The 25,994-nt window shown below is 55.7% G+C and overlaps 1 protein-coding gene across 7 annotated transcripts in view; it reads right to left on the reverse strand.

The window, feature by feature from the left end:
* MEGF11 (multiple EGF like domains 11) overlaps nucleotides 1–25,994 on the reverse strand; it is a 353,724-nt gene that overhangs the window by 11,248 nt on the left and 316,482 nt on the right. For 3 of the 7 annotated variants that reach the window (XM_028508321.2, XM_028508322.2, XM_036009406.1), the window contains exons 11-20: nucleotides 22,809–22,929; nucleotides 21,725–21,888; nucleotides 20,707–20,809; nucleotides 15,041–15,187; nucleotides 14,571–14,705; nucleotides 9,806–9,934; nucleotides 8,651–8,779; nucleotides 8,022–8,150; nucleotides 7,357–7,485; nucleotides 5,806–6,042 (exon numbers count right to left, since the gene is read on the reverse strand). In XM_028508321.2, the coding sequence (XP_028364122.1) occupies nucleotides 5,806–6,042; nucleotides 7,357–7,485; nucleotides 8,022–8,150; nucleotides 8,651–8,779; nucleotides 9,806–9,934; nucleotides 14,571–14,705; nucleotides 15,041–15,187; nucleotides 20,707–20,809; nucleotides 21,725–21,888; nucleotides 22,809–22,929 (1,423 nt within the window). Of the gene's footprint in view, nucleotides 1–1,197; nucleotides 1,300–1,920; nucleotides 1,988–4,162; nucleotides 4,282–5,805; nucleotides 6,043–7,356; nucleotides 7,486–8,021; nucleotides 8,151–8,650; nucleotides 8,780–9,805; nucleotides 9,935–14,570; nucleotides 14,706–15,040; nucleotides 15,188–20,706; nucleotides 20,810–21,724; nucleotides 21,889–22,808; nucleotides 22,930–25,994 lie in introns of all 7 variants that reach the window. The other 4 variants (XM_028508320.2, XM_036009391.1, XM_036009402.1 and 1 more) reach the window with 2 other exon arrangements.

Raw genomic sequence — 25,994 nt, forward strand, 5'->3', positions numbered from 1 at the left:
GAACAGGAAACAGAGGCCCAGAGAGGGGCAGTGACTCATCTGAGACCACATTAGCCAGTGAGAAGTTGAGTTGAGCCAGATGTCCCCAAGTATGCTGTCCCATTGGCCACCAGCCAGCTTGAGTGTAAGCCAGAAAATGACTGTGGTGGTGGCTCTGGCTACACTGGTTGGAGAGGGAGATCTCAGAGCAGGGAGAAATCTGGGCTGGGCCCAGAGGATGCCCCAGTGTGGAAAGATATACAGGGTAGTGGTGTTGTGTGGGGGGTGTGTGTGTGTGTGTGTGTCTGTCTGTGTCGGGGGGGGGGGGCTTGTATTTGGTGGGGTTATTGAATGCCCTGGACACTGCCTGGGGGTCCCATAGCCAAGAACACAGCCTCCTGGGTACAGGCCCAGGGTCTTTGCTGACCATGCCTACTTAACCAGCAGATGAATTGAGAATCTTCACTCTTAGTGTTACTGGACCCAGAGACCTACAGGGTTTCTAGAACTATTTCCCGTGAGCTCTAGAAACCAGCTAGAGCCTGAGCTCAGGCCCAGGTTGGCCAGTGTGTGGGGGTCCCGCCCTAAGGAGGCCACTTGGAGGGGGCCATGTTCTCTGTTCGGTCATAACATCGCTCCCGTGAGACCTCCTGTAACTTCTACCCACAGTCTCCCACCGCAGGACTGGCTGTTTGCATTTTGTCCAGGCCACCAAATTTGAACCTAATACACGAGCACAGAGGATGTTGGTTGACACATCCTGTTCCAACTTCCCCAGATCCCTACTTGACAGCCCTACGCTAGGACCTGGGAAAGCTCAGCCTAGGCCGCTGGTGGGGCGTGGGGCCATTGGGCCAGAGAGCCACTGGTTGCCATCCTCAGGTCATTTCTCGGTGGTTTGGGGTTGTATTCTGTGGACTGTAGGGAGTGCAGTTATGCTGTGTCCCCTTCACCTCACACCAGTCACGGTTTGTCCACATCCACTGACCATGGTGGGAGGAGAAGGGGTGATGGGACCCAGACAGGTTTCATTCATCAAGGGATTGGGCTTGCGGCTTATCATGTTGGGAGGGAGGGGCGTTCGATCGGGAGAGTTCTGAGGCCCCTGGGGGTGGGTCAAGCGAGGGGTGGGAATGGGAGGTAGGGCCAGTGCCATGTCTGCATTGGTATGAGAGCCTTGGGGGTCCCAGGGGTAGAGGGTAGGGCTGGGGGTCTAACCTGGTGAGTGTGGCTCAGCGGGGCGGCTGAGGTGTCTAAGTTCAATGTAGAAGTCCTCGGACGGGTACCTGGCCTCCAGGGCACTGATCTGGAAATGGGAGTCTAGTGAGAGGAATGACAGGGAGGAGCCATTATTCCCAGGGCCCTGGTGTGGCAGGGGAGGGGGTGGGGGTGTGAGGGTCAGGGTAGGGCAGACTGGAAGGAATTAGGGCCCCTATGTACAGCATCCGAAGGGGCTGGGGTCAGCAGGGCCATGGGCATTTGCTAGAGCTGAGGCTATTGGCCTTGCTTCCTCAGACCACCTGCCCCCAACCCCACCCTTTATAGGAACTGATGCCTACCAGGGCGGTGGGAAGAAACCCCTGAAAGGGGTACCTTGGTAGGGCCTAGGTCAGACAGGGGTTCCTTTTCTAGAAGGTGAATGAAGGCATCTTTTGCCTCCATCTGGAATCCCCATACCTGGGGCCCAAGTTGTCTGTCTTGTCCCTGGGTCACAGCCACCCTCTCCCTTTCCCCCAGTAGAGGAATGAAGAGGGTCCTGGGCTTCATTTGTTTATAAATCTGGAATGGGCACTGGCACTTGGGTTTCCTCCCCACGCCCTTCTTCCCCAGGGGAAACCATGCTCAGGATTCATCTAGTGACCCTCTCTATTAGAGCTATGACGTGGCCCCTCTCAGTGTAGAGAAGGGGAACCGAGGGGACACACTCAAACCACTACTGACCTAACACGTTCACATAGCTGTAAGGGGTCCAGCCTGCTGTGTCTCTGTCAGGGGACTTGTTACTGAGCTGTGTAGAGAGTAGGAGAGCTGGTTAATACCTCGTGCCCAGAGGTGCCCCTGCCCAGACTCCACTCTGCCCAGCCGTGTGCACCCACCTCGGTCCGGGATTGTGGAGGGAAAGGGAGAGCTAGGTGTTCTGTGACACGCCACCACGGTGTGGCTGGTGCCAGCAGGAGCAAACATGCCCCCATCTAAGCTGTCTGGCTGGAGCTGTAGGGTTCCTGGGGCCAAGGAGGGCAGGGGGAGGTCCTCCCCGGGACCAAGAACTGGCCTGAGTCAAGCTGGGCCTGACGGGATAGGCCCTGCAGTGGCTCACCTGCAGCATGAGGCCATCTGCACAGAGAGAAGTGCTGGGGCTGCCTGCAATGTCACTGTCGCCTCTGCCACTTGACCTGTGTGTGAGTCTCCCTTTTAGATGACCAAGGGAAAGCTTCAGGGTAGGGTGTCCTTATGGTGCAGCCTTTCCTTGTCCTGCATTCTCATGGCCTCGAGAGGCCAGGTTGGTGGTCCTCATTTCACAGGTGGGGGCATGATTCCTGCTGGCGGGCCCTGCTCTGGGTCACACAGGTGTCTGTGGCAGAGCTGGGTCTACACTCAGGTCTCAGCTCCCAGACTCATCACAGCTGCTTGCCTTTGCCCCATGCGTCCTTTGCTACATCTGCCAGGCCGAGGAATCTTGGGTCCACACAGTGCCACTTGGGCCCCAGGGGTGCCGTGAGCCACAGTTTGCCAAGTGGGCTGCTCTGCAGTAACTCCAGCAATTTACTGAAGGAGGGTGGCCGACACTTTCCTATTACAATGAGACCAAACACGGCATGGCCACAAAGGACCTTTGCCTCTCAGCCCTGGCATCCCCTGTCTCTAACCTGCTGGAGTCTTGATGATGTGGCCCTACTTAATCAAGGGCCCTCTACTGGGAACTTGGTGGCTTCCCCCAGCCTCCAGCTCCTCAGATGAGCCTGGAGCTGGAGCTGGGAGCAGGGGTCTGAGCCGAGGAGGTGTGTGGTGGGAACGGGGTCAGAGCCACAGGGCCGAGCGTGGGGCCGGTGGCCACAGACCATGCACCCAGGCCATAGGTCCTCCCGTGTTCTGCACTCCTGTTTGGGAAATCTGAGGTGAGCAGCCTTTGGGTGTTGACATGACAGTGGTTGCCCTCAGAGTTGTACAGCACCAGTGTTGTCGCTGGAGGGTTCACGCTGCACTGCCGTCAGTTCTGTGGCAGCGAGCACGGTCTGTGGGCTGACGGGCATTTTCCGTGGCAAGGGCAGGGAGACAGGTTCTCCCGGGCTCTGGGGCAGAGGCCTGGGGCATGAGAACTTCGCTGTCTGTGTTCCTGGCCCAGGATGGGTGTCATAGGAAGCCAAGGGTGCTGTTGTGTGTGTGTGCTTAGGTGGGTGTGGGGAGGTGTGTGCAGTGTCAGCCTGTCAGACCTCCTGTTCCTTGAGGCCGATCTTCCCACTTTCTGAACCTCCCACTCTGCCCAGTATGGTCCTGGCACACCAGCAGGGCTCACTACACGTGTGTTCGGAGACATCCTGCCCACGGTCCTGTGAGAGGACATCTCGCCACCAGCCCCGGGCTGTGCTCGGAGCAGTGAGGGAAGGTCAGTAGGACTGTCAGCGACAGCACTGCTCTGGCTGACGCTTGGGGTCCACGTCCCCCGTGTTGGCTCCCATCACAAAAACGGTTGTGGGTGTGGACTGACGACCTCGACTGGTTCCTCTGCGGGGACTGGTTGCATACACAGTATCGGTAACCCACTGCAGTGATGCTGGGACGTGGTGTTGTGTTTCCATTATGTGGGTTAACACGTGGCAAAAGTGGCCGTGTGGTGCACATGGTTAGTGACAGGAAGGCTGCACATGATTACGTGATCACATGACTTGGTGCCAGTGGCTGGCTACACACAGGGTGTGGGGACGTGCCGTATTGAGTGGTGCTGTGAATTGGTTGTGTGATGCCTGTTGGCTCCGTGGTGCTTGTTGACGCCACGTCACCTGCAGGCTCCCTGCTACACGCTTCACAGAATGTTCATGTGTTCCACCGAGCACAGAGCTGTGTTTCATATATTGGCAGTTAGTTCCACATGGACCCTCCAGGTGGCAGGGGGTGGTGGGGGCAGTCCCTTCCTGGGCAGAGGTAAGGACAGTGGATAGGGGCTGGGGAGTCAGGGGCCCGGTACCTTGGTGGGGCTGTTCCTGTCCAGAGTGCTGGCCTGGCTGGTGGCAGGCCCCCCGCATGCCAGTGCGTGGTAGCTGGAATTGGAAAAGCACTGGGCATAGCTGCTACTTTGAGACAAATCTGGGAAGAGAACAAGGTGCCACATACATCATACTCCTGCCCCTGGCGTGAGATGCCCCAGTACTAACGCTTGGGCCGGGCAGCCTTGACAGTGCTCTGCAAGGAGACAGCCGGTCCCCCATGCTTCTTGGCATCACTGCCCCAACAGAAATTTGTGGAGCCTGATTCGCCCCTTCCCTCGTGGCGGCCCTCTGCAGCATGCAGGGTGCGTCTCAGTGTTGCCAGTGTGGAGAGGGGCGCCAGCAGCCGGAGCACGGATGAGGGAACGTTGGCTCTGACAGCCTCAGATGTCCCTGGGTCACAGCTTGGGGCTGTGCTCTGCCTCCCCCTAAGGTTAGGGCCCAGTAGCGAGGCCCCAGTCCTGCTCCCCTGCCCTGTGGATTCCAGGACCTGTCAATAGGGCTGGGGAACTCCGGTGGAATGGCATGGGGAAACCTGGCCAGCCTTGCTCATTACAGTCACAGAAGAAAGTCCCTAAAACTTCTCTGTGGGCCTGGCCTTCCATCAGAGGAGGCTTGTTTCGGCTGAAACCCCGGGGGTCGGGGTGAGGGAGGGATTTCGGGCCAGGGACTCGGAAGGTAAGGCCTGCACCTGGGCCGCCTCTGTCTGTCCGTGGCACCTGGCATGGGGCTGGGCAGTAGGCAACCTGTCGCAGGAATGGGATAACATGACGTTGGTTTTGTGAGTACGAGGTGTAGGCAGCTTCAGGTCAACCACGAGCTGTGGAGCCAGCTGGAGTGAGCTGTCACCCTGTGCCCGCCCAGACAGACCCAGCTCCTGCGGGCCAGGGCTTGGGCCATTTCAGAGCATTTTGGCCTCTTCTGTTGAGCTAAATATGAAGCAAAAAGCCCTCCTTCTTTCTGTATCAGCAGTCCAGGGTTCAGGGGAGGAGAAGGACGAGAGGAAGGATCTGGCCCAATAGCCCCACCCTCACTCCACTGGGACTCCCGGGATAAATGCCCTTTGGAATCACCATATCTGTGGGCAGACTGGGTTCCAGCAGGCCCGGCCAGCTCTCCCCCGAGTCAGGCACCATGCCCTTCCACCCTGCCTCTACGGCCCTCCTAACTCTTGGGACTGCGGAGGGAGATTCCTCTGAGACCTTCACCGAGGAAGCAAAATTGGGACAGGATCTGAGCCCCAAGTCCAGTTTCCTGAGGTGTCACAGGCATCAGGCAGGGGAGAGGTTCCCCTGGAGAGTTTAGGAAGGTTACTGCTTAGTATCAGGTGCTCTGTGGCTGAAGGCTGGGAAGGCCTGAGGGAATGGAAGGAGGCTCCTAACCACAGGCACTCAGTGCTGGGGGCCCAGGAAATGGCACCCCCTGGAACCCCATCTACCTTTCCCAAGTAAGGCCCCTGCGCTCCACCCCCATTGCCACCCTAGGGCAGTCTGCGCACCCAGCCGCCACCCCTGCAGGTGTGACCAGCCACCTTCCGCAGGGAACTTGGGCGTCCCCAGGGAAACGGTGTGGCTCCTCCTGGGTTGAGTGTGTGAGGAGCGGGTGCTGGGGGCGCAGCCCTTACCTGAGAGGGAGTAGTCAGTGCTGGTCATCCTCATGGCCGGCGTGTAGGAGACGCGGGGAGCCAGGTCGCGGCCTTTCTCTTTCTGCCGTCGCCGGCGCCAGGCGAACAGGCCCAGCAGCACCACGAGGAGGAACAGCAGGAGGATGATGCCTGTGACGGCGCCCACCGAGTGCCGCTCCGCACCCAGCGCCGGGCTGATCTTGGTGTAAGGATTCAGCTCCTCCATCATGAGGGCAGCTGTGGGCGGAGGGAGGGCCTGAGCCTGGGGCGGCACCTTGCTCTCCAGATCTCCTCTACGGGAGCTGGACTCCTCTGGTGTCAGGAGACCTGGGTTCCCATCTTGGCCCTATTCTTCTATTTCTGTGGTCCCGGCCCTCACTGTGCCTGTTCCGCCACTGCCTAAAGTGGGCAGCATCCTACGGAACCCCTGAGGAGCAAATGTGATCATCGCGGGTGGGAACCAGTGTTTGCTGAGTATTTTACTCTGCTCCAGAAATGAGTTCTAACCTTCCCAGCAACCCTATGAAATAAGGGTTATTTAATTCTTTCTCTTTCACAAATGAAGAAACAGAGCCACTGAAAGGTTGGGTCCCTTGCCCAAGATCAGACCACCAACCAGTAACTGGCAAGGTCGGTTTTCTCGGGAGTTGGGAAAATTGGACTCAGCCCCTCTCCCTGCTCACCAGCTGTGTTTCTTAGATGTGACTTAGAGAGTCCTCAGTTGGCTCACTTGTAACATGGGACAGTCCCCAGGGGACTGTGAGCACCACGTGACAGACTGGCAGTGAAAGCTGCGAGTGCTATTCCCAGGTGCCCACGATGACTGCCCACAAAACCCCTCTTGATGCGTGTGGGGCCTGACCCCCATCAGCATGCAGTGCGCGTGGCTCTGGCTCCTGTTCTGTAGTCTGGCTAGCTGAGCCCCTTCTCACCCCCGTCTCCTAGTACCAAGAGCACTATAACCCCGTACCCATTTGCTGCACTTTAAAAGGGTTTTCATGCACATAACACATTTTTTAGGTGCTCACGTCATCTCACCTCGGCCCTCACAACTGCCCTGGGGGGTATCTTCTGACTAGACTCGGAACCCAGGTTGCGCCCCTTGGGGCACCTCCACCAGAACCTGGTGCCATGGCAGAAGACAGGATCCATCTACTCTCTCCACTTTGCATTTGGAACAACAGGCCCAGCAGAAAGAAATGACCTGGGTCATTTCTAGCACAAGGTCATCTAGCAGGTTGGCAGACTTTGGCAGATCTTCAGATGGTCTGGGGACCTTTCCGCAGCAGTGGCTTGTGGTTACCCTTGCTTGCTTGGCTCATGGGAGGCCGGGGCTGAGGCCGCCTGCCCCATCTGCCTCTCCAGCACCTGGGACCGCCTCCCGGCCTCCCGCAGCCTGCCCCACTCCTGATCTCCTCCTGAATGTGAATAAAGTCACAAGGTGCCCTTGTACAATCTGGTGGTTCCCATTGGACTCTCCCTAGAGCCTGCCTCCATGGGGCCCTTCCCATCATAGCCCCTTGCCTGAGGACTCTGCCGTCTCAGTGTTACCTTGGTCACACCTGATTCCTTTGAATCCGGAGCTGCAATAACAAGTGCCGGTGACGTGGTCACAGGTGGCATTGTTCATGCACTCACATAGCTGCTGACACCCGTAGCCAAAGGTTCCTGGAGCGCATCCTGTGTGACACAGAACGCTGGGGTAGGTGTGGGGCAGTCATGCTCCCCTCCCCCACCCCACGTGTGACAGCCGGCGCCACACCAAGTGAGACCTACTTCTCCGGCTCCCGTGGTGCTTTGGTTTGGTACTTGGGGCTAGACAGCAGCTATAGCCTGAGTTAGGGGACACCCACTCCTATTTTCTCTCCACATACACATGTATACAGCATCCTCCACGTGCCAGGCCCTGAGCTGGGTGCCACATGGGCTCCAAAGAAGGAACAAGGTCTTCCCTCAGTCAGGCCTCTGCGCTGCGTCAACAGTAGGCCATTCCCAACTGATAGGAAGAGACTTCAAACACCATTGTGGGTGTGGCCTTCACCCTTTTCCTAGGGAATGGCTCCAGAAGTGTAGGGAGCAGGGCACGGGGAACCTGGAGTGGGCGGGTCTAGATGGGGAAGGCCCCCCCCCCCCCCCCTGTCCCCTGCCCTCTTCCCCAGCCCAAGGAGGCTGAGGCCTGGCCCTGACACCCAGGGCTGCAGGCTGGGATAGCTTACTCTGCTCGCAATGTTGCCCGGTGAAGCCTGTGCGGCAGGTGCACTTGCCGCTGATGTGGTCACAGCTGGCTCCGTTCTGACACTGGCACACACGCCCACAGTCCTTCCCATAAAATGCTGCTGGGCAGCCTGGAGAAACAGGGTGGGGCGGCTGCGGAGGTGCAGCTGGGACCGAACCTGCCCTCAGCCGCCTCCCGCTGAGCATGAGGTGAGAACTGGGGAGCCCATGCATCCAGGCTATTCCCACGCCCTGAACCCTCACACCGAGGTGGGTGGGGAGTCCTTTGGACAAAGGTGCCTTGGCACCAGAAGCCGGGCTGATGTCTTCTGGTGGTGCAGTAACAGGCCACTCTCTTCACCCTGGGCCCCACCATCCAAAGTTGAGCAAAGAGGGTCTGGTCTTGATTGCTGGGGAAATTTAAGAGCCCTGACCTCCCAGGATTTTGGGCTCATCAACACCTAAATCCAGGCGAGCTCAATTCCAGAGGTGGGGGGTGGAGCTCCTGGCCCTGGGGCCCCACCTCCTCCCTCCCCCGCCTCCCTGCTGCAGCCCTAGACAATGCCCCAGGCAGCCAGTAGGCTGCAGCATGGGATTCTGAATGGCTGGGAGGCCCGGAGGCGGAGCTTACGCTGCGTGCAGAAGAGTCCAGTCCAGCCAGGGGTGCAGTGGCAGGCCCCGTCCTCCGCGCTGCAGCGCGCCCCGTTGTGGCAGCTGCATGTGTGGAAGCAGGCAGGGCCCCAGAACCCAGCTGGGCAAGCTGGCGGTGGACAGGTGGGACATGGAGGGTGAGGGCAAGGCAGAGAGGAGCAGACAGAAAGGGAGAAAGGAGGGGAGGGTGCATATCAGAGCCAAGATACCAAGTGGCATTTCCTGGCTTCCAGGGGGTTTACCATATCCTACCCAGAATTTTTCCGTTCATTTCTTGTCCCAGTCACCCAGGATCCCCATTAAGCCCAGCTCCTTTGCCGTCTCCCAGCTCTGAGGGCTCCTGAGCCGTCCCTCTCAGGGGCCTGACCGATGTGGAACGTGCCGGTGTGTGTGGTAAACTGTGAACACCGCAGCTGACTGTGTGAACGCCGTGTGCTGACCTCCCCACGAGGATGAGAGCTTTCGCAGGGCAGGGACTTGCTCTTCCTGCTGGTGAGCTCCCTGAGGATGGCACCTGTGTGTTCTCATCAGAATGGAGATCCCCTTGGGCCAGGAAATCTACCTGGGACCTCCCAGATGGGGACCTGCTGGGTCTCGCCCATCAGCCAAGGAGCTACACCGGGCGGAGTCTGGGTCTTTGCCCTTAGATTGGGGGCCCCCGTCGCCTCTGTATTAGGTTGGATTCACCTACAGGAACAGCCCCTGTAATATCCTGTCTAGGCTTATGGTGCCCAGGACGACATTCACAGGGACCACCCAGACGACGCCCCATCCCTCTAAGGTGACTGCCCTCACCTCACTTCCCTGCTCTCAAATTCCAGCACGTCAGTCCCAGTCCCCTCTTCCTCCCCTACTCCTTGCTCAGGTGCTGAAGGAGGATTAATTTTCAGTATTAATATTAATGGTTCTATCAACAATATCAATATCTTTGATACCAGCAGTTAATAATGCCGGTGATCAATCCTAACAATTCATCATGTGAGCTAGAGAGCCAAGTGGGACTCGGGCGGACATTCCCATCTGCAGAAGGAGATTTCCGCCTTGGGAAGTAGAGGCACCAGGGGCAAGGGGAGCTGGGCGTTCTGCAGCCTGAGCCTGGGAAGGTAGGGGCCGATCCCAGGAGGCAGCAGCTTACCCTGTGAGCAGTCCTTGCCAATCCATCCAGGGAAGCACTGACAGGAGCCATCGATGGGGCTGCAGGTCCCATTGTTGGCACAGGAACAGAGCTGGGCACAGTCCTGCCCAAAGTGCCCTCCAGCACACACTGTGGGCACAGGAGAGCCTGGCACCTGCCCTCCACCAGCACTCAGACCCCCACCCACAGCTGCATCCACCCCCAGAAGTTCCCAGGCCACAGCCATGACCACCCTGGGGTCAAGGGTCTGCTTAGGAACTGCCCGTCTTCTCCCTTTGCACACAGATGAGTTCCCCTCTTGTGCCCACAGCTGCATTCTTCAGAGGGTCTATAAATGTCCCCCTCTGACAGAGGGACAGATAGAGGCCCACGGGGTAGAGTCGCTTGGCTGAGGTCTCACAGACACAAGTGCAGAGGCTGGGACTCCCGCTGCGGCACTCAGTCCAGTGCTCCCCGCACTGCTCCACGGCCTCTGCTTTCCCTGGTGTCACTGACCCACGGGCCGTCACCGAGGACTGTTTGTAGCTGGGGGGGGGGGGGGGGGGCGCAAATGCAGGTGGCAGGTCTGTCTGCCGTTGATTGGAGGGCTGGCCCTAAAAGTCTATCCCTGTATCCCCGTTTCCTCTGTCCCTCCAAATCTGACCTGTTCCTCAAACCTCAGCTCAAACCCGTCCTCAAGAGAGCCCCCACCACCCCTGGGTCCACAGGAGTGCCCTTTCGCTGAGCTTCCTTGGTGTTCCTGCTCGGAGTCACTTGGAGGATTTTGGTCTCGGCCCCTCCTGGTGGAGTTACTCCTTGGTCTGTGGAGGAAGGGCTGGTTTCCTCAAGCAACTTTAGGACTAGGGCTGAGTGTTGATTGAGTATCTATGTGTCATTTCCTCTGCAGTTCATCCTCCACCTTTTTTGTACAGCCTCAGCTCTCTAAAGCGCAGTTCTCTCCATGGCACTCCCGTGCCCTGCCTGACATCCTCAGGGGCTCCCCATTGCCCCAGAACAAAATCTAGATCCTAGAGATGGGCACTTAAATCTACCTCATCCAACCACGAGAGCCACTGGTCCACACACCACTTGCCAAACACGCCCCATGCCTCCATTCACTCCGGCCACTCCCTCGCCCTCGGGTCCAGCTGTGGAAATCCTACCCTGCCTACAGGACTCATCTGAGATGCCGCTTCCCGCATGACCGCTCAGCAGTCCTTCAACATTAATTCTCTTCTTCCTTAGTGGAGTCACAAGTTTCGGCTGGGCCTATGGCTACCTGGAATAAAGACTTCATCTCCTGGGCTTCTGCATAGCTTGGTATGGCCTTGTGACTACATTCTGGCCGATAGTCAGTGGAAATGCACATCATTTTGCCTGTTCTCCTAGATGAGGGATGATATGGAGGATGGATAGGAATTGTGGGTGAGATGGCTGGAGCTTAAGCAGCTGTCTTCCATCAGACCTGGAAGCCACGTGCCGAGGATGGCTGGACAAGAAGACAGGAGGAGCCTGGGTCCCCGACACCTTTGTAAGCCACCCTACTGTTCCCAGTGGCCTCCTTCTACATCTTCTCCCTGCTTTGTGTTTTGTTTAATGTGTGAGGGACATAATGTTAGTCATTTTCAAACGAGGTGTTCTGAGTTTATGTCACCTGTAGCTGAACTTGATCCTACCTGATTCACCACCCCTCTTCTCTGTCCTGTGGGGCTGTTTGTCCGTGTTTGAGCTTCTAGAACACTTTGTCAGTTTCTTCCCTGGTCATCTGTTACTGTGGTTTGTGACCTATTTCAGGCCAGGCCTGGGTTCCACCCATGTCTGTGTCCCTCAAATGCCTGGAAAAACCACAGGCCCTCAAGGCACAGTGGCTGAATGTGTGCAAATACCCTCCCACCCCGTTCCCCCAACTTGGCAACCAAGTTGCTGGGACCAAAAGTGGCCAAAATAGGCCCCAGGAGCAGCAACCTTCCAGCGGGTTCTACTGGAAACTCTTGTCCCTTTGAGTTCCTCTCAGCTCTGCATGCTCTCCTCACAGCCCAGTTCCAGCCAGGAAGAATTCCTCCAGGAAGGCTTCCTTGCACTCCTCTTGTGGGGGAGGAACTCCTTGAATCCCTGAGACCCTCAGCTGGTTGAGCCACAGGGAGGAGGATCACGGGGAGGTCTTGATTCTTGGAGAGAAGCTGCTTCCCTAGGGCCCAGGTCTCTCCACCCCTGGGCCACTCTCTCCTTTAAGCAGCACTGCCTGGCATTCACCCTGCCAGCCCTTCCCTAAGCAGACTGCGGGAACCTGGTGCCTGGATCTGTGTCCACTCTGCATCCCTCCTGGACGTGATTAGTGGTTGGGACAAATAACAATGGCAGCAGGGTATACTGAGCTCTCTCGTTGACAGCTGCAGGTTTGGGTTATGGTTTCATGCATGTATTCAAAGAAACTTCCATTGCACTTGTGTGCACCAGCCGCTACTCAAAGTGCTTCAGAAGTACGAGTTCAATGAACCTGGTAATACTCTCATTATATATTTTCATTATTACTCCCTGTTATTAACTCCACTTCAGATGAGGAAACTGAGGCACTGAGAGGTTAACTTGCCCAAGGTCACAAAGCTGGGAAGGTCTGCCATTTACTGGCCAAGTACCTTTGGGCAAACTGTATCACTCCTCTCCGAATTCCCTCCTCTTTGAAATGGGGGTGATAAGCCTTAACCACTGGCTTCAGGCTGTGGGTTAATAGCTCCAGGAGGCTGGCTGGCTGGCTGGCTGGCTGGCTGGGGCCCTGAGCTCCTGGCAAAACCCCCAGCTCCTCCCAGGGCAGGCCCAGTGCCAGGATGACGACACACATCCCCCGTTTGAAGCGCACGCTCTGGCTCCGGCTTGCTGGAAAGCATGCAGCCCGCCTCCTCTGGGAGGTGCCTGATTTGGGGAACCCACCCCCCAGTCCCGACCAGAGCCTCTCCATCCACTCCCATCTCAAAACCAACTCCGAGCTCCTCTAATGAGGCAGTCTCATCTTGGAGGTCTCTCTCATACACACAAGGCTGACAAATCCACCCGCAGAACTGTTAATGTGATCAGTCTCATACATTAATTGGTCAACTTCTTAGCTGAATCAAGAGTGAGGCAAAGAGAAAGGTGGTGGACAGGAGGGGGGCTGGTGAAAAGAAAACAGCTGGTTATATTTAATCTATGCTTAATGATCCTGCATGAGCGATGTCTGTAATTTGTAACTCGCTGGAATGCTGGTCATTAGAAAGTGTCAGTTCAATTTTTTACAAGGTTTGAGACTTAACCAGGGCAGTTGCCATTAATAGCCAACACTATCAGATCTATATGTGGAAAATACTCATTAGGCCAGCGGGCAATAAATCAGACATCACAGGATCCGAGAGTTACTCCTTGGGCTGCTTAGGTCTTAATTTAGACCCAGCCTATCTGTATTGATGGCCAGGTCTCTGATGTTTAATAAGTAAACCTCGATGTGTCAGGTTATGATTAAACTGTCCTAGGAGGGCTGCAAGCAAATGAAACTGTCACATATGTTTCCCTGGGGTCCAAACTTCTCGTGACCTCAAAGCATCAACAGAGTCAACTTCTCACTCATACATATTAACGGCCCATGCACTTAAAAAATAACCCAGCTCAGTGGTGATTATTCATCAAAAGGATCAGGTCTCTGGGAGGTCTTAAGCTCTCAATTGAAGTATTTAAGCAGAGGTCAGAGGAAATTCTTGCACAGATGACCTTGAAGTTGCTTTTAGCTCTAAGTTTACCTTCGTCTAAGATCCTTTCCCTCCTTCTGCAACCTGGAGTCCAAAGCTGTTCTGTAGGCCCTAACTATCTTCTCAGCGCCTTGCCCACCCCCAACCCCTCCGTCCTTTGGCTGTCCCCTACTGCTTGCTGGACAGTCGAGTGTCCACTGCCCTGTGCTTTGCCCAGGCTGCTTCCTCTAATTGAATGCCTTTTTTCTTTCTTTTCCTTCCAAGCGAAGGCCCAGTGAAGTCCTGCACCCCATGGAGCATCCCCCGACACGCACATGTCCTGGCCTGCCTCAGCAACAAGCAACGGTCTGTGCTGGAGCCAGCTTCTGCCTTTGCTCTGTTGTTAAATACTCAGGTTTCACATAACTGGTGTTAAACCGTTGGGACCTTGGAATCAGCCACAGGTGGGAACAGTGTACCATGGAAATTCACAAATGTTACAAATCAGGGCTCTCCCCGACAGAAAGCCAGGGTAGCAGCCCACCAAAGCAAGTAAGTTTTGTCTCTCTTTTCAACTCCTGTTGAGTGGCAGGGGTTGGCTAGAGCTGGTGTAGGATTCTGCTGCTGAGACAGGAAAGCTGGTGGTGCGGGCTTCGTGATGCTGGCCTAAGTGTGAGGGAAGAAGGGCCAGAAAGTTGCAATTCCGGCCCAAGCCAGGGCCCACGCCTCCGAGCTCCCGCAGCTGTCTCTGTCTTTACCACTTGCCCCTCACTTAAGCCACATGGACCTCACCTGTGCCTGTTTCACTTTTCCTCCATTTAGCATGGGCTTTGGGTCAGAATTTGTTTCTTGCTCTGTCACTTGCTAGCTGTGGCGCCACAGAGAAATGATTTAACCTCTCTGAGCCTTTAACCGCAACATGGTTTTGTCTCATGCCTCGTGGTGCCCAGGTCTTAGGGAGGCAGGCCCAAGCCCTGAAGGAGCAAGCAGCTGCCTCCGCAGTATGAAGAGACTCCCCAAGCCCCTTCTTCCCTGCCCCCCTCTCCCAGGACTCCTCACCCGCCTGGCCCTGTCCTCCCCCGAGACAGTACCTTGGTTGCAGAGAGCTCCAGAGAAGCCGGGGAGGCACTCACAGGTGCCGCTGACGTGGTGGCAGGGCCCGCTGCTGTGCACGCAGAGGGGGCACGGCTGGGCGCAGCCGTGGCCGTAGAACCCCGGGGGGCAGACTGGGGGTGAAGGGGAGATGTGGTCAGCAGCCCAAGGGGCCCCAGCCAGCCTGGTCACCCCTCCGGTCCCACACAGTGATGAAGGCAGGCTCCTCAAAAATATGGGGAGAGCTACACCCACCCCACTCCTTGGAGGGCCCCTTTCTGCAGATAGGAGGTCCCTGAACTTGGGGACAAAAAAGCTAGGGAGAGAGGGGCCTTGAGGGAGGGATTTGATGGGGGCCAGCTCTGAGAGGCCAGCCTCTCTCAGGTCGGGACTAGTTCCAGCTGGGAAGGGGCGGGGAGCATGAGCGGCCTGAGGTCGGGCAGGTGGGGGTGGCGGGGCTCAGCCTTACTTCTCTGGCATAAGGGTCCTCGGAAACCAGGGGCACACTCGCAGCTCCCATCCTCCGGGGAGCAGGAGCCGCCGTTCTCGCAGTTGCAGGAGACTGAGCAGTTGGGGCCCCAGCGACCTGGTGGACACGTGCTGTCACAGCGGACACCTGTGGGCCAGAGGCAGACCGCGGTCAGCGGTGAGAGGGGGAGGGTGAAGAATCGTGGGAGGGGGGCACCGTGCTGCACGATGAGGTGGAGGCAAACCGTGCATCTGGGAAAGTGGAAGAAAAACCCAGCCAGGGCTTGGCCTGTCGGGGAGGGCTTCCAGGAAGAGGTGATGCTGGAACTGAGTACTAAGGGCTAAAGGGAATCTGACCAGGTAAAAGAAACCCTACATGCAGAGAACAGGAGGAGGGAGGGAGAATCGTGCCTTGAATGAAAAACTAGTGCCGTGGGGCTGCACTGTCAAGTATAAGCTGAGAGAGGGCAGGAGACTGAAATTGTGGGAATAAGGGACCAGATCACGGAGGCCCCCTCTATTTTTGACCTGTTAGCTGGTGCCCAAGGTTAGGCCTGGGAGAGACCAACTGTGCAGCAGGTGAGTGCTGTTGCCAGGGGCTGCACGAGTTAGGAGAGAGCTGCACACACTTCAGCCCGGGAGCCACTGGCTCTTGCTGGGTCCCAGGCAGCAAGCTCTGAGCAGGGGCCCGGAGGGTGGGTGAGGTCTTTCCAGGTTCTCTTGACCATAGTCCTCAGTCCACTATGTATTTTACGTCATATGGACACACATATGCGTAACAGAAACCAAGTCTTTGAAAAATGACACTGTATATGATACACTCTTGATATTTTCTCTGCACTGTGATATATTCTATTCTTTAAAGAGAAAAAAAAGCTAGCTGTGACCCAACAAATGGATTTAATGTCCCTCAGTTTGCCAGAGAGGGCCTAGGGGGACGGATGGAATTTCTCAATGAGAGAGAGGAGCGCAGTGAGGCCTACACGTGCTTTCTGAGCTGAGAGAGGGGAAGTAAGTGTTGGTGGTGACTACCTCCGAAGGCTGGAGGCCCCAGCTCCAGGGTGGGGTTTGCTCCTGAGCAGAAGGGCTTCCCATCTCACGTGTACTATTTAGGTCAATGGACCAGGTGGGCCCTGGAGGCCTGTGTGGCTTTGGAAGGCGAGTATCAGAAGCTCAGAGAGGAGCAGAATTAGTATAAAACTCATGTCAGCCTTGTTATGAAGACAGGGATTTTGAGAGAGAGAGAGAAAGGGAGGAAGGTACTCAGGCCCAGTGGACAGAGCCAGTCCCAGCCGAGGTGGGAGAACAGCGTGCCCAGTTAAGGGGTGGGCTGGGACTGTCTGGGCCCATCTGGGCTGGTAGGAAAGGTGGGGGGCGGGGGGAACATAGAGGAAGGGGAGGCAACAGGCTTCACTCACTCTCCAGTGCCTCCTCCTAGCCTAGCGCCCTGCCCCGCTCCCACCCTGTGATGACTCCTTTTCACAGCAGGGTTTGGGGACTTATCTGGGGTGGGGGCTTCTCCCCAGGGGGTGGGATTTCTCCTCAGGGAGAATCTGGCAGCCCCACTTCACCCCTCGATGGAGGTGTCACCCAGTGGAGTGTCAGGTGCACAGACAGTGCGCCCTGGACCAGCACCATCAACTGGCCGGAGGGAAGCCCCGGGAAGGGGAACCACAAAGCTGTGCAAAACCAGGAGCCGTGGTCTGTCCCAAGGAATTCTTTTGCCTGTGGTTGTTGAAAACCCAGGATTCGGACTGTAGGCCAAGGGATGCCACTGTTCCTGGCAGGGCACCCCGGAATAAGGCAGACTCCACCAAGCTCCTGCGTCACACGCAGACCCAGCTCTTTCCTAGAACTATACGCAGATGTTACTATGACTAATAAGACACACTGCTTGCAAAACACCCTGCATAAAACACCCTGAGTTTACGGCAACGTTTTGCTGTTGTTTCCCCCCAAGTGGTGGATATTAAAAGTACAGCCACTCTCACATGTGGGATCCTCAGAATGTTTTCATGTCAGAAAGGGGTCCTCTTTCTTGGAGATTAGAACCACAGGGACAAGGTGACTATGCTCAGATTGCAGGTGGCTGCACGAATTATTCTATTCTAGGCCTGGTTCCATGGGAATAGGGCTCATGTTTTTATAGGGAACCTATCCACATGGCATGGCGAATGTAGCCCAGCCCCTGACCCAGAAAACTGGTGGGTAGCGAGTTGGCACACCGGACCCAGGCCCACAGATCAGTTTTTCCGTGGGGAATCAGGCCTGCATTGTACCTAGGCTGCTTTGAGGCTTGCTTTTAGCTAAAACTCCCTCACCTGAATTGAGGCAGCAAATGTTCACTGTGTATCTTTAAAGTAACTTCCTAAAATCTATGCTAAACCTCCCAAGGATGGAGTGTAACCAGTTCAACCACTTGTTCCTTTTCATTTACAAATATCCTTTTTCTTTGTAGTAATCAGCAACATCCTCTCCTTTGTTATCTGTAAAATGTAACCACCTAAAGCAAACCTGTGCATAGTAAATGAGGACCATTCTCAATGTAATGTACCCAGAAAAGCAATAAAAGCCTGTCCAGGCAGGGGTCGGGGCCCTCTCTCTCAGAGAGTGGCCATGCCGTCCCTTTTTCTTCACAGGAATTTTGCAATCGTGTGAATTTGTTCATTGCAGCCACAACACATGGACCCCACTGGCCAGAGTCCACATCACGTTTGAGCCTTTTTTATGCCCTAAGAGTGACCTGAAACTTAAGACAGTGGGACCTAAGTGGGGAGGAGGGGCCAGGGTTCTCCCCGTGCGGAGTGCCCAGTTCTAGAAGGGGACTTACTAATGTGGTCGAAGGGGCTGACCTTGGCCCGGTGGGAGGCTCTCCAACTACAGCTTCTGAAGATGCATAGCTTCATCAGCTACCTTCTCTAGGCCCAGTTTTCCCTATAGTTGAAGGTAGATAATAATTTCCCTTAGAAGTCCCTCCCCTTCTAAACCTTAGAGACTCTCCCAGCTTTATATTTCAGGACTCTCCACATATCTATATTGGGGTGCTAAGCATCCACATAGTTCACGCCACAAGGTCAGCAGCCCTTGAAGATCATCCTTCAAGATCATCCTTCTGCTCAGAGCCCGCCTTCTCCAGGGAGCCTTCCTGGATGTCTGCCCAGGGATTCAAGCATCTAATCGACAGTCCCCAGCATACAGCTTTGTCCCCACCTACTAACTGAATGTTTTATACATATGAAGTGTGTATCCCCTGCCAGCAACTTGAAAACAGGGACTACGGTTTCCAGACACTTTTGATCTTCCTTTTTCGGTGCTTATAATGGAAAGGGATGCCATCTTGGTCATTTTTGCATGTCTGGTGCCCAGCACAGTGCCTGGCACACAATAGGTGCTCAGGGACCACCGCTGTGAGTGTTGCCCTTCACTGCTGAGCCTGACACCGTGCTGGCCACACGGTAGCTGCCAGATGAAGACTTGGTAACTGCTTGAATCAGGAAATGCTAATCCAGTGAATAAATGGCTCCCCCTGAGAATGCCGTCCTGTGTCTCCCCTCCCTTGTTGCAAATGTCCTGAGAACTTGGGCATCTCCCTTATGTGTAGTGTGAACAGAGCAGAGTAGATGGTCTTCATGGTCTCCTTCACTTTGAGAGGAAAAACCATACATGGTTATAGGCCAGCTCATTTCAATTTATCTCAGTAAACATGTAGTGAGCACCTACTAAGTGCAGGGCAAGATGAATTAGACATGACACCAGTCTGCAGGAAGCCTGTGGCTTATGGGGACAAGGGGAAAGACATGCAGCCACTTTGGGTCGAGAAAAACTGGTGTCATGCTGAGACACGAGCAACATGCAGAGAGCTGAGGAGTCGGGGCGGGTGGGAGGGCTCCCTGGGTGGGAGGCTGGGGCCTGTACCCGTCCCCTCCCTACCTCTCCTTGGGGTCCTTCTGCACGATAAACCTCAGGACATCAATCGCTTCTTTGAAATGACTTTAGGGCCATGTTCGGGGAAATTAGCTTTAGAATAGCTGAGGCTTTGCTGAAAGGTTGTCCATCAAAGACAGAATTTCTAAAGTACCAGATGTCATTAAAGTCTTATCGGCTCACTTGAAATGAAGGCAATGAAAAATTAAAGTGGAGTTCTACTCGGCTCCAGCTAAGAGTCTGGGGGGCCAGTGGGCCGAAGGCAGGGCAAGGGGAGCCAGGCCAAAGGTGCTGCCCAGCAAGCGATGACGTCCCGACCCTGTGCTGCTCAGCGGCTTCCTGCTCGTGGGGAACACAGGCTGCTCGGTGGCCATGGTGAATTATCTATCTGAGGACATCCGCCACCAGCAATGCCTGCATTTCTTTCTCCTTGGGACTGGCTGGTGGGCTGATTCACGCTGTATGTCATTGTTAAGCACTTCCTGTATTCAAGGTTTACATTCACCAGGCACTTACTATGTACTAGGCACTATTAGTACGTACTGGCATTAACTCATTTAAACTTCAAAAAGACCCTGTGGTTCTAAGGATTATAATTATCTGCGTTGTGTGGATGGGGAATCCAGGCCCTGGAAGGTTAAGGACCCGCCCAGCAGCATGGACCCGGGTGGTCTGGCTCCAGCCCTGCCTTCTGTGCCGCACAGACTCTGGTGGGCAGTGGGCCTGGTGTGAATGAGGCGGGTGTGGGCCCTGCCCCCACAGAGCTGATGCCCACGGTGGGGGGGGGGGCAGGTAATAAACACATAGTTCCTAATCTGGGCTCAGTGACAGTGGTGGTACGCGCTGCGTAAAGAAATGTGTCAGGTATTGTGGAATTAATAAAAGGGACTCTTACATAGTCTCAGCTAGGTTGAGGAAGGGGAGAGAGCCTGACCAAAGGAAATAATCTTAAAGTTGAAATCCGGTAGGTGAGAAGGCGGTAGCAGATGAAGAGACAGGCAAAGGGTACCCATGCAGAGGAGGGAATGTGTGTAGGAAGGCCGGGGGGCAGGGCGGTGGCTGGCTCCAGGGTCTGGAATGCAGTGAGTGAGGGGAGGGGGCAAAGGAGAGGTAGGGGAGTTGCGCAGGGCCAGATCATGTGGGCCCCGGGCCACCGTAAGGATCTTGGACTTTATATGAATGCTGTGGGGAGCCACTGAGGCATTCTGAGCAGGGACTGATGGGAAAGGATGTGGGTTTTGAAAAGTTTATTTTCCACTGTGTGCAGAGTGGGTGCAGCTGGGCAAGAGGGGAGGCCCAGCAGTGGTGACCGAGAGATGCTGCCCCCTGCTGGACTGGTGTGGCGGCAGTGGGAGGGAGAAAAGCAGGAGACCTGCCACATGTTTGTAAGGTGGGCCGGCAGGCCGCGTAGGGCTCAAGACAGGAGCCTGGGCCAGGGAGAAAGTTCCTCTTCCCTCTCTCTACCGCATCTTCTGCACATGCCCACGTCCACCAGGTGTCAGCCTTTGTCTGAATCTTTACTAGGGTGCCCTACCCTGTAGAAGACAGCCTGCCAATAGGTGTTCCATAAGTATGTGCTTAGTCGAATTGAGTGAATTGGAGAACTGAAGCCCGGGAGAGAGAGGGAGAAGCGCACGTTTAGGGGACGAGAAGGAGTGATGGAGAGAGCGGTCCAGCGAGGAAGGGGAAGACCAAGAGCTCGGGGCCACGGGACCTGGGGGTGGGGAGGCGGAAGGGCGTTACCTGTCCACCCGGCCAGGCAGCAGCAGTGGCCTGTGACGGGGTGGCAGCCGTCGGCATGGCTGCAGTCGCAGCGCTCGCTGCAGTTCGGCCCAAACGTACCATCCTGTGGACAGAGGGTGGCGGGGAGAGGTGCGGTTAGATCTGGACCCCAGGGCTTCAAGCACTTCTGTTGGGTTTTGAGGACAAACCTGAGCCACTGCTCCACAAGGACGCAGTGATTTGGGCTGGGGCACAGTGGGAGCACTTTTTATAATCAACACGGCCATGGAGCCACTCCAAATAATTCTCCGGCTACATTAACGAGAGCACGGGGGTTGGAAGGAGGGGGTGATGGTCCTGCCCTGCTTTTCCCTGGTCAAGTTCAGAGGGCCAAGATGACCGTGAGCTAAAATTGCAAATGGAAATGCGCCTTGCAAGCTGCAACACATCGATCCCATGTGAGGGATGAGGATTCACCCTTCATTACTGTGGAAGAAGGTGGTACTCATCCAACGTCATTGCGTCAGTCGGTTCAACTCATTCGTATCTTAGACGGAGCTCCAGTGATTAAGTCTAGGTGGGTATTGCTGGTAGCGCTTGGTTCAGTCCGCCCACACCCTGACCATAAAATTACAGACGCTGGAACCGGAAGGAAGCTGAGACATGGCCTATCAAGGAGTGGGTCTCTGCTGGGTTCTAAGGGCTGTCCTCTAGCACTGTGTCTGAAGGGTCCTGAAGCTGCGTTTGGGCTCAGGGAAATATGCCAAGTCAGCTCCCGGCCCCCTTACTGAGAGCTGCAAGAGGGAAGGGATGAGGCCTCGCCACATCACCGTAGCTGCCACAGGTTTGCCATTTTATAAAGGACAGGGCTGAGGCCCAAAGTGGGAAAGTGGCCACAGAGAGGTTGGAACTGGGGCTGAGACCTGACCCAAGGTCTCCACACGTGCTCTTCTCTGTACACCTCTGTGGGCAAAGTAACCACAGGGAAAAGGGATGAGGGGACGGGGCCCACAAGGTCCTCCCAGCTGGGGACACTCACCGGGCAGGGCAGCTCGCAGGTGTCTCCCAGCCAGCCGGGGGTGCAGGAGCAGGAGCCGTCCGAGGGGCTGCAGGCTGCCCCATTGGCACAGGCGCAGCTGGCATTGCAGTTGAGGCCCCACGTCCCGCTGGGACATGGCAGGGTACAGTCGAGACCCTGCCACCCTGAGGGGAGGGCAGGAGGCTGTCAGCTCTCCAGGCCCAGCACAGCTTTCTGCTCACTCCCCCCAAGCCCCAACTTCTCTGGTCACTGGGTTAGGACCCACATGCCACAGAGTCACTCAGAAATACACACAGCTGTTAAGGGAGCTGGGGCTTAAATGCTGGTCTCCTGCCTCCCAGTTCCCCCTGTTTTTGCTGTGGGCTGACGACCCTACCTGGGGCAGGGGAACACCTGGGACAGGGGACCCCCTGGGAGGTGGGGAGGGCTATCTCGGTCTAGGGTGAAGTCAGCCAGCTAATATCAGGGCCCTTTGTTTTGGGGACAGCCTCATTTCCCACTCTGAGGCTGGTCACTGGCCTGTTTGCCCTTGGACCCATTTCTCCCCTTCCCCCGCTCTGTTCGGTGTCACAGGTGGCCAGCCCCAACCCCTGATGTCCGAAACTCCCCCTTGCTGGCTCCCAGATGGGCTCGCCAATGGGAGACCTGGCCCACAGACTGGAGGGTGGGAACAGCACAGGCACCAGGTACCTCTTCTCTCTCTGCCTTGGGCAGGGCCTCAATGGTGTCTGTGTCTCCTTTGTACACGCTCCAGCACTGTTGAGCTGTCCCTTGGTCCACGTCTCAGCTCCCACCAGGTGGCCCTCACTCCCAGGAGTGGTAGCAGCTCCTCCCACAGCTGCGACCTGTGAGTTGCTCACCTACCCTTGTTTGCGCCTTCCCTTGTTTGCTCCTTCAGCTGTCTCATATCACGGTAACAAATCCCCTTTATTACTTTCCTACTGTTGAAGTTCCCCGGAGGCAGGTGCGGGTTTCCTTGGCTGGAACCTGACATACAGGCCCCCTGTCCCCTCAACTGGTAGCCCCCAGGGCAGGGTGCGCATGTGCATCTGAGGGGGACAGGCTTGGGAAAGAAACGTATTACCTTCCTTGCAGGTGCAGGAGCCATCCACTGGGGAGCAGGTACCACCGTTGTTACAGCTACAGACGGATGAACAGTTGGGGCCGTAGGTCCCCGCTGCACAGGGAACTGCACAGACCTCCCCCTGGAAAAGGAGGAGGTGAGTTTTGGGTCAGAGGTTGCCCTGTGCGGGGCGGCTGTGACAGGCAGAATGACCCCCCGCCTTCTCCTTACCAAAGACGTCCATGTTCGAATCCCTGGAATCTGTGAACATTACCTTACATGGCAAAAGGCACTTTGCAGACGTGATTAAGGACCTTCAGATGAGAAGCTCGGATTACCCAGGTGGGCCCAATCTAGTCACACGAGTCTTTAGAAGTAAAAGATAACCAAAAAGTAGCTTTGAGATGTCTTCCACCTGCCTGTGTTGACTTTGAGGAATGCAGCGGCTTCTCAGAGCTGGGATCAGCCCTCATTCTACAGCCAGCAAGCAAAGGGGGACCACAGTCCTACAACCCTAGTAACTGAATTCTGTCCACAACCTGAATGAGCAGGAAATAGATTCTCCCCCAGAACTTCTAGAAAGGAACACAGCCTGCCAACACCTTTACTTTAGTCCTAAGAGACCCATAGTAGACTTTTGACCAACAGAAATGTAAGATAATAAATTTGTTTTGTTTTAAGCCACTAAGTTTGTTATAGCAGTAATAGGAAGCCATACAGTGATCCTCGTTAGCTGGGGGAGGATCAGGCTTCCAGACCACAGCTCCAGGATGGGCAAAGCTCCCAGGGAACTTGACCCCTGAGTCCCTATTAGGTCACAGCAGCACAGAATTTAACCCTTTGCCTCTCAATCTTATTTGTCACCAGCAACCCCAGGACACAGAAAATAATTTCCTATCCCTATTTACCTGAACCTCAGGGAAGTTAATGTAAGTAATAATAGATAATGCTCATTAAGTGCTCTCTCAATACCAGGCACCATGCACACATCACCTCATTTAATCCTCACAAGATCCTCAGGAGAGAGAAACTATTGCCTTGGCATTTTTCCTACTTAATAGAACAATTGTATAGAGAGGTTCGGTAACAGCCCAGGTCATAGAGCTAAAATGGTTGGTCTCTATTTGAACCCAGGCTGGCTGCTTAACCATTCTGTTACCAGGTGTCCTGAACCAGCTCACCTGGAACACACTCTCCAAGACAGGTTAGCGAGCTCTTGAGAATGCCCGCTGGAGGGGTGAGGGAGCAGGGCTGGGCAGAGCGAGAAACCGGGCTGAGGTGCAGGGCTGAGGCGCAGCTGCAGTAAGACCCTGAGCTGGTTTACGGAGGAGCTCTGCAGCTGGGATGGCCCTTTGAACCGTGCCGCCAGGGGAAAGGGAGGGGGAGCCGAAACACCCCAGCAACCACTGGACATCCACTGCCCACTGGGGAAAGGGGCATGACATCAGGTGAATCTGGCTGAGGGCCATTTCCAGAGAGGGGCTCAGCCCGGAGCCTGAGCTCCCTGCAGCTGGGAGGAAGGAGTGCCTCCACCCTAAACTGTGATCTGGGTGCCCCTATAGCACCCATCACTGCAGGCCTTCTTTGGTGGGCTGTTAGCTCCAGTGGGGAGTTCAGAGTGAGGGCAAGTTGCAGAGCAGGAGGCCCAGGACAGGCACTCAGAGGCCTCGAGGTGGGGGTAGGGGCTCATTAAATGCTCTCTCAATACCAGTTGATCAGAGAAGAGTGGGGTCCAGGTGGAAAGAGTGTGGATGAGCGCGCAGAGGAGTACGAGGACGGGAATGCCCTAAAGGTAGCTGGAGGGCGGTGTTTTGTGTAGGAAGGGGCAGGGAGATATTTGAAGGGGAGTTGGGAGCTTTGAATGCCAGGTAAGGGCTTTGTTCTCTGAGTCCTCATGATAGCTGGATGTTGAATTCCCACGGCCTTTTCCTAGGGAGTGTTTCCACCCAGACTCCTGGGTCTTACGCCCAGGCCTATGGAGGGAATGCTGACTCCGATTGGACCAGGAGACCAGAGCTTGTCACCCACTAGCTGTGACATTGGAGAGGTTACCACCACTCTGAGCCTCAGTTCTAGCATCTTGAGATGACAGATTCAAAGTAGAAGAGCTCACCTCTCAACTCTAAGGATCCTGCAGCTGGCCTCATGCCCACTTAGGCCACAGAGAGACCCAAGGCTCCTCTCCAGCCCTGTCTCCTCCTGTCCCGCCTGCACTGGCTGGGGCAGGGAGGAGAGACTGGGGAGCGCAGAGTCCTGCAGCAGAAGACTCCCCAGTTCCCACTCTGCCCTGGCAGTCCCTGGCAGGCCCTGACCAGCTAAGTCTGCCAGTGCTCCCATTACCCAGACAACTTTAATATCTCCCAGGCTATAAATAGCCCCTAAGAATCTATTTAAGCTCTGAGCGCCTTGGCCCGGGTGCAAACTGCATACACGGTTCATGATTTTCTCTGCAAGACTTTACGTTGAGAGCAGTTTCTCTCCCACAGCCCTCATTTGTGCCCCCAGGCCCAGTTCTCGGGGATGGGGGGAGCCTGTGTGCCCAGTGGGGGTCTGCTGGAGGGGCTCCAAGAGGACTCTCCGAGAGGACTGTGGCAGGGGGCAAGATGCAGAGCACCCCCCCCTTGAAATACCTGCTCCCCAGGATGCTGCACCTGGGCCTGTTTTCTGCCAGCACTGCCCATGCAAGGACATGGCCAGTCAGCTCCGGGAGGCCACAGGTGGGAGGACTTTCTGCTTCCCTGAGAAGCAGAGACTCAGGGAGGGGCAGTGACTCATCCGGGGTTCCACAGTGTATTGGTGAGGGTGAACAAGAAAGAACCAGACCTTCCTTCCAGACAGGGGCCAAGCCCAATGGTAAGAGAACAGACTCTGGTGCTGTCCTGTCATGTCATCTTGTGCAACTGCCTAAAGCACCTGGGGACTCAGTTCCTCCATCTGTGAAATGGGAATAATAACATCCCTACTTGGATTAAGGTTAAATTAGTTACCATATGTGGAGCAGACAGAGCAGTGCCTGGCAGTCAGAAAGCACTATAGCTGTTATTACTGCAAAGAAATAGTATCTCTTATGAAAAGAATACACAAAATAACCCAAGGTTTCATCAGAAGGAAGCTCTGGAGGAGGGATCCAACTCTCACTAAAGGAACAAATTACTGGGCCCTTTGCAGGAGAGGAGGTTTACCTTCCTGCCACCTCCTCCAGGCTGG

This window comes from Phyllostomus discolor, chromosome 1 (assembly GCF_004126475.2).
Source record: "Phyllostomus discolor isolate MPI-MPIP mPhyDis1 chromosome 1, mPhyDis1.pri.v3, whole genome shotgun sequence".
Lineage (NCBI taxonomy): Eukaryota > Metazoa > Chordata > Mammalia > Chiroptera > Phyllostomidae > Phyllostomus > Phyllostomus discolor.